This window comes from Trichogramma pretiosum, unplaced genomic scaffold (genome assembly GCF_000599845.2).
Source record: "Trichogramma pretiosum strain Unisexual culture from Peru unplaced genomic scaffold, Tpre_2.0 scaffold204, whole genome shotgun sequence".
NCBI lineage: Eukaryota > Metazoa > Arthropoda > Insecta > Hymenoptera > Trichogrammatidae > Trichogramma > Trichogramma pretiosum.
The window spans coordinates 1-11,118 of NW_019640913.1; the positions used below are offsets into that span (position 1 = coordinate 1).

At 44.7% G+C, this 11,118-nt stretch overlaps 1 protein-coding gene across 1 annotated transcript; it reads right to left on the reverse strand.

The window, feature by feature from the left end:
• Positions 1 to 1,754: 1,754 nt before the first annotated feature.
• LOC106648719 (heat shock 70 kDa protein-like) lies at positions 1,755 to 2,159 on the reverse strand. Its single transcript, XM_014365798.2, has one exon. The coding sequence runs from the start codon at positions 2,157 to 2,159 to the stop codon at positions 1,755 to 1,757; it is 405 nt and encodes a 134-aa protein (XP_014221284.2).
• Positions 2,160 to 11,118: the final 8,959 nt, after the last annotated feature.

The window sequence follows — 11,118 nt, forward strand, 5'->3', positions numbered from 1 at the left end:
GTGTGTGTGTGTGTGTGTGTGTGTGTGTGTACGTCTGGTGGTCTGGAACCAGTGTAACTTTTGAACAGAGACACGCAGCGCGAAGTTGTCCGGCTCGTTTTGAAGGATTTGTGTGTCGTAAGAAGCGTCAAAAACTTATTTTAGGATCTACCGAGTAGTTAAAGAGTTATGCTTCATTGTATCGGGATGAAAAATTGTTTTTTTTGAAAAAAAATTTTTTTTCGATTTTTTTCATGTATAAATGAAGAAATTTTTATATTTTTTACGGTAGAATGGAAGCAGAGCAGTCAAAAAGTGGTCCTGATGGTCGTGATCTACTGGTACTTAGGACACTAGACAGTAAATCAAAATTTAAAAATACGAATTTTCACGTTAATAACCGATGCCTTTTGTTAATATTATTGTTTATGAGGAAGCTCTTTGCCAATAAATTGGCAGCGGTTTTATATCACAACAATGCATATAACGTTATGATCAGTGACTCTATATAAAAAAAAATATAGTTTTTCTGCGGTTGCAAATAAAGCCCCAGAATAACTAAAGTTATTATCACAAAAACCCAAAAAGAAAGAAAAAAAAATATTACAATTTATGGCGTATGAAATTACTAAAAATTACTTTGAAAGAGTGAAAGAGAAAGAAATTACAAAAAAAATTTCGCACATCACTGCCCTCGTCGCATGCTGCCACAGATCTCCTCGCCCATTTCTCGCCTAAACATAACAATAAAAAAAAAAAAAAAACAAAAANATCTTGCTTGATCTTCTTCCGCTTCTCCTTACCACATCTCTTCAAATTCTTTGCTCAGCTGTTCCTTAAATCCCGCTGACCGAATTCCCTTTCTTGGCGGCAGGTAGTCCTCCGGCAATACAAAGAAAAATTCGTCGTCACTCGAGTCCATCGGGCTTGGCGGGTAGATCTGCGGGCCCATCAACGGGTACAACTCTTCTCTCCTTACTTGGATCGCCGCCTCAGACGTCGTTGGCTTCTCCGTCTGAGTAGCTTTGCCACCTGGCATTTTTTTCCCACGGCATTTATTTGCTATCAACCTCGGCTTCGTCTTGACGATGAGGCCACGAGGACCTAGTGGTAAGGGTGACTTATCCACGATCCACGCTCTCTGCGCCAACTCAGCTGGACCTTGAGCCTGCACCACGACGTCGTGCGTTTGAGTGTTCGTTGCCTTGTCAACTTTCATTATTACGAAATAACACAAGACTAATGGCTACACGGGTGATTCTGCTCCTTATATAGGTGTCAGATTTGTTGATACTCTTTGCTTGTACCGTATCAGGTCGTTCATTTCCCAATTCACAACTGATATCGAATAATTGAAGGATCGAAAAATGTCGTGGCCGACGCTTTCTCTCGCATCGAAGCGTTGTCTCTTGATCATTCATCACTAAATTTTGAGGCTCTTGCTGATTCGCAAATTAACGATGGAGCATTACGTTCTTTTCTTGACAACGCTGATTCATCTCTCAAATCAAATTTGATCAAGCTCCCTGGATCGATGAAATCTATTTATTGCGATGTATCAACAGAAAAACCACGACCTTTTCTTGCGGGAAAATCGTAAAACCTTTGGATATTTCAGGATTATTTGAATATTTTTGTTGAATTGTTAACTCCTTTTTTGATTTGGTAGCTTCATCTACAACATAAACTTTCAAAATTCCTTCTTTATCAATACTAAATTTTACTTCTATAGATGGTTCACCTTTTTTGGCTCTTTCGATTTTTGTCAATTCGAATTAACCTAGAAATTGATTATCTTCTGCTATTTTGGATTCTCCTTCATAAATCTCAATATAGACTGTAGTAGCATTATCTTTAGCAGTAGTAAACATCCGGGTGTGTGAACAAGGAATGATCGAATATTGTTGTAGGACTACGCTAAAAGTGTGATTTTCTTCATTCTTAAAAGTTCTTACTCCCAATGGAAACGGGGTAATATCTTCGATGAAAAGTGGTGACTCAATTTCAGTATTTAACAGAATATTAGCGTATATTGCTGCACTCTTTGTTATCGCCTTATCATAGTCGATATCCTTGCATAATGAAATATCTGGGAAAGTGTTCTGAAGAATGGTATTAATTTTCGCAATCCTTGATGAACCACCAACTAAAATTACTTTCTGAATGTGACTTTTATCCATTTTTACTTTTTGTTTTGCTCGTTCCAATGTTTCACTTAGGTAATTTTGAATTTTTTTAAAAAGGTGTGAACAAATATTCTCAAAATCTGTTCTGGATACATCCAAAGTAACCCCATTGATTTTGATATTGGTTTCATTGTCAGCAGATAAATCTATTTTGGCAGCCTCACACTTTTCCGACGATATTGTTGACAAAATCGTGAATGTGTCGGATATCCGGATATTTTGACAACAGATAGAGGAGGTCAATTTACATCTCACATGTTTACAGATTTTGCGAAGCTTTTCGGCATCAAGTATCGACATACGAACAGTTGGCATCCACAAAGCAACGGAATAGTCGAAGTTTTTCACCAACATCTGAAAGCTTCTCTCATGGCTCATCACAACGATAATTGGCTCGAAGCTCTTCCGTTGGTTCTTCTTGGCATCCGATCAGCTTTTGAGAAAGACATATCATCAACTTTCAGCGAGCTGGTGTATGGCGAGAAGTTGCGTTTACCCGGCAAACTTTTCAAAAGCTCAACCATTGCATCTTTAAGCAATCCATCCGATTTATTACATCGCTTGCGGTTATTTTGCTTCCTCATAGAGGGAGCTCTGTGATAGGCTCCAAAACGAGATTTTGAACCAGACGTCGTAGGACAATTTGGTTTACATATTTGGAAACTACATTGAATTACCAACAAATGTCTGTATGAGTTTTTGTTTTCTCGGCCTTTTGGCTAACATAGAAATGTATGCTAACATGATGGTCCGGATGGTCGTGATCTACTGGTAGTTAGGACTCTAGACAGCGAATCAAAATTTAAAAATACAAATTTTCACGTTAATAACCGATGCCTTTTATTAATATTATTTTTTATGAGGAAGCTCTTTGCCAATAAATTGGCAGCGGTTTTTATTTTTCTCGGAAACTATAATAATTCGATCGGGTCCATCGATATCTCGTTGAAAACTTAATTAAATTCTCTACATTTTTTATACAGCTACTTTTTCTCTTTCTAGTGTGGTTCGCTAACTAGCAGTAGAAATGTTGAAAATGGGTCGAATTTGTTGCTAAATAATTGTTTAAACTAAAATATACAAATACAATTGGAATGGAGAATAACGAGCAGCTCATATAAATGTATCTGTCGGGTAGGCGGCGAGTGACCATCTTTAGACGCGAAACGCGTCAAAACTATATTCGGATCGCGAGTGCATATAGGGTGAATGGACTTTTTTCACGGACGCTCGCATAAAATCGTTACGACAACATAATCGTTATTGTGAGCTCGCGAGTGCGCATACGTACATACAAGAGCAATTCAAACGGACACACATCTGCGGCGCGCATACTTTTGTGCATCAAATATATATACGAGCAGGCACGCGTACCTATGTATACGTAATATGTACATTTGAAAGGTGGCTGTATCAAAAGCGACGATCGGCATCAGAAGCGGCGTTGTCAGTAGCCCAGGTAATGCCTATACATACGAGCAAAAGCGCATCAAAGTCCCAAATGCGCGTGCACTGCTCAGGCAGATGCGACGCTCCGCAGAGAGAGAGAGAGAGAGATATTCATCGGGCCAATATAATCATTTGTTGGGAGGCAGGCCGCGGCTCGCACAGAGCGGAAACGTCGCATTTGCATGATACTCGCGGCTGCGATATGGCTCGGATTCCCTCGGCTTTATCGATTTATATCCCCGAGTATTAATTTTTTTTTTTGCTCCTCCGAGTCGCTTTTATATACACGTAAGATCGGCACGCGTATACGTACTCCACGACTCGAGGTGTTAATAGGCGACGTGCGCGTACAGCACAGCTGCGTACTCGCGATGCGCCGGAGAGCTCCGAGAATGATTTATCGAGCGGAGCCAGCCTTTTAGCTGCTATCTCTCGCGACAAGCGCACACTCTGATACTGTAATTCAAACGCCCGAAATAATTGCATATTAGGCGCGTTGATGGGCCGAGTTTGCATTTATCAGGCGCATCGCTCATACTTGCCGAGCTACTGCAAGCGGGTATCATGTCATGTATAGCGAAAATAGTGTCGAGGCGAGTCCGAAGCCTACACGAGGCAATTGAGATGCGGCGATATAATAAGCAATTCAAAACAAGAGCGGAAAAGGTCAGCGGCAGACGCGCCTGTCTATATATGATGAACGAGCTCTCTCGCGCTCTGCCTCTGTCTTTGACTAATTCCGCCTCGTTATTATTACAGCCTGATCAGCGCGTCAAAGGAGCCGTCGCATGCTCCAACGCTGCTACAACTCGAGAATTCTGCTAAATTTCGCTGCCTTTATAATCTCTCTCTTTCTCTGATCCACTTCTCTTTTCGCGCTCCTCATCTCGACCTTTTTTTTAGCTGCGATTGCAATAAAGCTTCGCGCACAAATTCGGCCCTCGTATAATAACAACGCCTGCCGATCATTGCCTTCTATAAAAGGCTCATATCGCACGAGCGTCTACACGATAATCGTTTCTACGATTGTGTGTTGAAAAATGCAGCTCTCCTTTCGACAAGCGAGAAGAGTAGAGTAGAGTAGAGTAGAGTAGAGAAAAAAAATATACATGTAACTCGGCTTGTAATAAGGTCTTGCGTCGATACGTGCCGCTGGAAACTCGTTCCTTGGAAAATTGACGCTGCAATAAGTGCGGCATAGAGTAAGAGACGCCTGCGGAGCTCTTGTAGAGCTGGCCAAGTACATAAGAGCTGCATACAACCCACTCACACAATATGCCATATTATATTATATCTGCCGAGCAGCCTTAAGAACAATAGCGCATACGTCTTCGACAATTTTCCAAGAAAATTCGAGCTCGCCTTTGCTCGAGTCTCTCCAATTGCATCCGTTTGACGAAGCTACTTGGCTTACGTGTGCATCATTTCGGATTACGTAAACTTTATGTACAACTGCATAGTTGAATTTCAAAGGTAATATGTATTTTGATGCAACGGTGCAGACACGTGTGCGTCGCTTGATAAATACAAGCGCTCGAACGTGTAACGCACGTCGTAGAATTTTCCAAATGGAATAGATTATTATTCGAAGCCCGCACGGCTTTGTATCGTCTCTATAGCAAAGCAAGACAAATTGACGGCGATGAGCGAGGCGTATGTAGAGTCGGTGCGCGCGCGATGATGGAAGCTCCCGTAATATACATAGGAGCTGTTAACATCGATGTCAAAAGCGCTAACGATATAAGAATCCTATCGTGCTTATAAAGTCGAGCGAGGCACGCGAGGCGGTGGCGGCTTCACGTGTGCGCGCATCACCATAACACGCAGCCGCCACCGCGCGCTGAAAAGTTTCACGCGTGCACACACACACACCCACGCACGCGACTATGCTAGATGCGAATATTTGTGAAAATTTTCGTTTATAAAGCTCGAATTTGCTTGTAAAAGCTCGTCGTCGTCGTCGTCGTTGTTGTTGTTGTTGTTATGATGCTTCGTAATTAGTACTCCGGTGTAGACGGGTACATTTATTAATGAGGTAGATTGATTCGAAGATAGGTTTAGGCGACGACGAAGAGGACCAACGGCTCGACGTATGGTAATTGCAGCTCGTATCGACACAGCCGCTCGTCAAATTACGCCGTGTATGCATAATGGGCCGGAATCGATGAGCATCGACGATAGCGACTGCACGTTTATTTCGTATACGTTGCATTGGCAGAGCCTGAATGCGAGCGCGAGGCAATAAAATGAAAAATAACGATTGGTCGACGATAAAAGCTGGTGGCGGTGGTCAGGACGAACGAGAATCGGTCGTGTATATATTGACACTCGTGCCCATATAGATGCGGTATCATCGACGCGAGCAAACACAAAGAGCAGGAGCTGCCACACACATCATACATAATAGGACGAGCGCGTGGCTGCGGCTGCAGCGTATCGCAAAGATGGCGCCGAGAGCAAATAGAGCGCGTCCATTGCGCTGTGCAGTAGCTGCAGCTATACACTGCACCAGTCATTACGAAGCTCGAGCTAATTGCCCGGTTATTACAACGTGCCGAGCGACTGAGAGAGCCTAGTCTCTCTCTCTCTCTGCATGTAATACGTTTGTGTGTACGATGTGTGCCAGCGAGCGAGTGTCCCAACATGTACCTATATATACAATCATCATCGGAGTAAATAACAGCCTCGAGCTGGTCTATGCTCTTTTTATTCGAAGCGATCGTGCAGCGGCGATCTCGCGAGCGCATGTACTGCAGCTCGAGTCTGCGATATCCAGATACGGGTGCAGCAGAAAAAAGTTTAGAGACGCAGAGAAAATTTTCTGCGCTCTCGGCTCCGACTCTCTTTCTCTCTCGTTTCTCCTACGTATGCTGCATGTACGAAATATTCGAGTATCGAGCGACTCTCGGCCGAGCTCGCTTTTGCGCAGTTCTCATACCTATATTGCGGCTAATGCACACACACACACACACAGGTATAAGCCGTCGTACATAATACGTGCTCTACACGTAGCACTACGTGCCAAGGGGAAAGAGGGAGGAGCTTATGCGGATTGCGTTGTCGTCGCCGCGTTGTGTACCCGCGCGTTGCCAAGAAAAGAAGAGAAAGAGCAAATTACCCCCGCAACGCCGGGCCAAGCGAGCGACACCATAGCACTTGCGGCTAGTTGCAGCGCAGCACCAAACTCCTTTTCGACGTTCGGCAAAGCACTTTTTTCTTTCGGCTCCATTTAAACACGTATACGAGGACTGTCGGTGAGTGCGAGTTGCATTCCAGATCGCTTTCGACCTTCTCCCCAGCGAATGTACGCAAACATTCGCGCGCACCGTATTATACATTAGCCACTTTTCTCATATTCTCTCCGCAAAAAGGCAGCTTTTGTTCGCCAAAACGGACCAGACCCCAAAACAGAATGATATTCGGCAGAATTCACACGAATCACCGACTCGACTCGGATTTTTTTTTTTTTTTTTTTTTACGCAAAAAAGGAATACACAAACGTGGCTTTGCTGCAGTTGCCGTGAGCCGAGGTGCCAAGCCCGCGCTTGTGTGTACACGCGTAATATAATGACGAGAGCCGCAGCAATCGGTGCGGTCGAGCTCGCGAACGTATAGCTGTACGTGTACGAGCGAGGGCTTTGGTGCAGTGCAGTCGGAGCCACAACGATCCAGGCCCACGAGGAGGAGCACTCTGGGAAACATCCGGTGTCGAGATATATACGTGTATAAACGCGCTCGAGCCCTTTTTTGTTGCCTTGCTTTGTCGTTTTTCGAGATTTGCGCGAGCGGACAAATTGCAGTCGGCCGCGCGAGCCTCGCGGCTTTCTTCCCTCCTAGCGCACACCTCGATCGTGCACCTAGCTTTTATATGTATCGATGAGAACTCGTGAAAACAAGTTCGCGGCTTGTTTTGCTCGCGAACGAGCGAGCACGGATCGCAAGAAAGTACAGCGAATCGTCGACGGTCAATCGCAGGTCACCGATATAGATATAATACAGTAAACGAAAACTTTAGAATTTCTATGTAAATGAATGTTTCATGAGGCTCTGATCTCAACAGCGATGGTCTCAAACTCTCTGATAATGAATGAATGTGTATCCATCGTCAAGCGTCGTCACCAATCCTCCATGAGCTGAACGTGGTTGCAGATAATCAATGTTCAACACAAATTTTATAGTCACCTCGTAGTCTTTACGTAAAAGCTTCATTTTTCCAACGACGTATAGACAAAATTAATGTCATTGTAAACCGACGTCATAGCGTGCTTAATTTCGTACAGTTCGCAGATCGTCGATGCTATGCAGCACAGGTCGAGGCGACTTATGAGTTCGCAGGAAGATTATTGCCAAAGCCGAGATTGTCCTAACTACGCGGTAGTATGTGTTTGCAAACTAGATATTTGTGCACTGGCTGCTGTTATACGTAAGAAGGTCGTTATAGAGCCGTCGGAACGTACGCTCGTTATTATTATTGCCATTATTGCTATTATTGCAGCCATTACCATTAGACGTATAGGACATATTATTATGATTGTCATTATTAAACATAGCAGCGAGTTTTCTAGGAACGACTGTCTCCTCGAGTCATTTTATATTGCGTATCATTATATTATGTGTGTGCGCCTATACTGGAGTCGCGCTCTACATTGGCCAAGATCTCTCTTGACGCGCCGATCGTTTCGTCGATACAATTTTCGTTGGCGCGCATATTAAAAATTATCGCGCCCAAAGCTTTGAATATAATATAGGTGCTGGAAGATCTACTATTTACAAACTCGTTGGAAATCTCGCTCGCGCGGCCGCATGTGTGAGTGCTTTCTTGCTAAATCTGCACTTTTTCTCCCAGTTTTCGCCGTCTCGAGCCTCCCTCTATCTCTCCCCGACTCCTCTGCCTCGCTCCGTCCGTCTTGTTCTTCTCGTGGTAATTCAGCTAATTTTTTTGTTTTGCGGTTCTGCGGCCGCCGTCGAGGCTTCTTACTCGCATCGAGCTGCGGCGGCGTCTGCCCGACTCGAGCAAGCAAGAGAGAGAGAGTCCAAAGTAGCTGCGGAGGCTCAGCTGTCAATCATTCCTCGAGCCTAGACTACCAATTCTCTTTCTCTCTCTCTCTCTCTCTCTTATTCTCTCCCTGCTCATAATTTCGATAATTTCTCCGAAGCCTGGCGTGTATACATATTGTATAGCCGCCGCACGTATATATATAAACAGCGAGCATGAAAATTATTACAGAAAGAGAGTTAGCGCGCGGCAGGGTAATTGCGTCCGATCACGAGTATCGATGCTTCGACTGCTGCTGCTGCTTCCATTAGTTCTCTCTCTTTCTCTCTTCAGCTTGACTCATTATAATAACAATGTAGTAATGCTCCTCTCCCCCCGATTGCAAGCCGGCTAATTATCGGCTTTAGAGCTGCCTCTCGATACGACTTTGAGCGCTCGACATTTGCTCGCTCAAAGAGATGCTGCGCGTTGCCTTTTTGCCTGACTGCCTTGTACCTTTTTTCATCCGCGTACAGCCACATTATAATATATACACGTATAATAAATATGTTTATGCAGGCGCGCCTAATGTGTATAATACCGGAGCTCGACGATCGAAAATTCGACTCGTACGGAGCGAGCTGACATTCTGATTATAGCGAAATATTCTGCGATTACGCAGCGAGCACACGAGCCTCGACGTCGTCATCTTTGGCGCGATTTTATTTCAGTCGCAGCGAAGGCCATCGGTGTGCGATATCGATACTTTACCTCGATCGGTCGCTCGGCGATCGACTCGTTTATACTGAGCGCCTCGCATGCGAGCTGTGGACGTACGACAGCAGCAGCAGCCGAATTAATTGCGTTATCCCTCGTTGGCAGAGTACTTTATCGCAGCTTTCAGTCGAGATCATCCGTAATTGAGGCAGCTCGAGTGGACAGTCGCGGGGACAGTTGGTCAACGCCCATCATAAATTCATTATCGCATTTATTATAATGCCTATACGTATGTTACACAGCCAACAGTCGACGCGTTTAATTTTTAATGCGCTCCGCAGCGATCTTATAGGTAGGCGCGCGCAGTTTGATTAATGATAGGCCGACAGATGAAAATGGTCAGTTGGCGCGAGGTAGCCTCGACGACGATTAGGTCCGGACTGCGCGGCATATTGAGCCCATTAGATAGATCGAGAATCGTTACTACGTAGCTGATTTACGTAGCTTCGGAGCTCTAATCCTCGAGAGACGACGGCCGACGTCGAAACTTTTGGGTTTACCTATCTTCTAGCAAGCCAGTCGCGTGCATTATAGATCCGAGCACGATATAGGTATATAATGTGTATAACGCGTGTCGGGTGGATGGAGGCGGCGCGTGCCGTGCGCCACCGCGAAAATCTATCCGATCCCCGAGTTTCCGAGTTCTCTTTCTCTCTCTCCTGCTTCTCGTGGCCCCCCGCCGATGCGAGCAGCTCGATTGATTTTCCGAAAGGGGATTGCTCGGTTTACCACCTGTGTGTTCGTGTGTCTATGTGTGTTGTACTTTGTATGTGTATCATTGGCTCGTATGTATAGCCGAGCACGTTTATAGACCAACTGAATACTCGTTACATTATTTTGGCCTTTCTTGAACAATTGAATGGGTCGGTCGATTAATTTTCCCTCGATGTATGCGAGCACTCGCTCGCTGATTTATGAACTGGAGCTGCTCACATGCTCTTCGCTAATTGAAAACCATCGAAAAACACACCGATGTTTGTTGAAGTGCCCCACGTTTAAATATCACGAGTTTAAGGCTCGATGAAACGAAGATCATAAACAATGGCAGACGTGCCCAGCCCTCGGTTCATATTCAGTAGACTAGATACTGATAAATGTATAACAACTTAATCGGCCTTTTATTTTGCTCCAGCGCTCGTACATATACACAACCACATAAACTCTGGCCTAGCTAATTTTCTTTTCATTTACTCGACTCGCGGAGAGGAGAGCTCGCAATTATCCTCGTAGGCACGTAAAGTGTGGTATAGCGCTCCGCAACAACGGCTCCGTGAGCCTCGCGCCTCGACAATGGCGAATGAAAATGAAAAAAATATAAAATAAAATGAATAAAGCTTGCATAACGCCCCGTGCCTGCACTGCTCGACTCGCGGCTCGACCGCACAGAAGCCCAACGACGACGACGACGACGACGACGATATAACAATGAAACAATGAGCTCGGCTAATAACAGTCGTCGTCGTCGTCGCATCGACGACTGCCACCTACGCATGTGCAGTGCAGCACCTTTGCACCAGCACATACATAAAGAGTCGTCGAGCGATGCGACATCATATATATAATACACGTTACGCATCGAAAACGTATTGTATACGTGTATGAACAAACGATGTTTAACGCTATATCTGTGCTCGCTCTTGGGCCATCGTCTCTCTTTGTGTTGCAAGTAACCTCTACCCCCTGAATTAAAAATAATTGCGACTTTCAGGCTCGAGGAAAGGAGAGAGTATATAGAGTCTCGACCCGACGCTC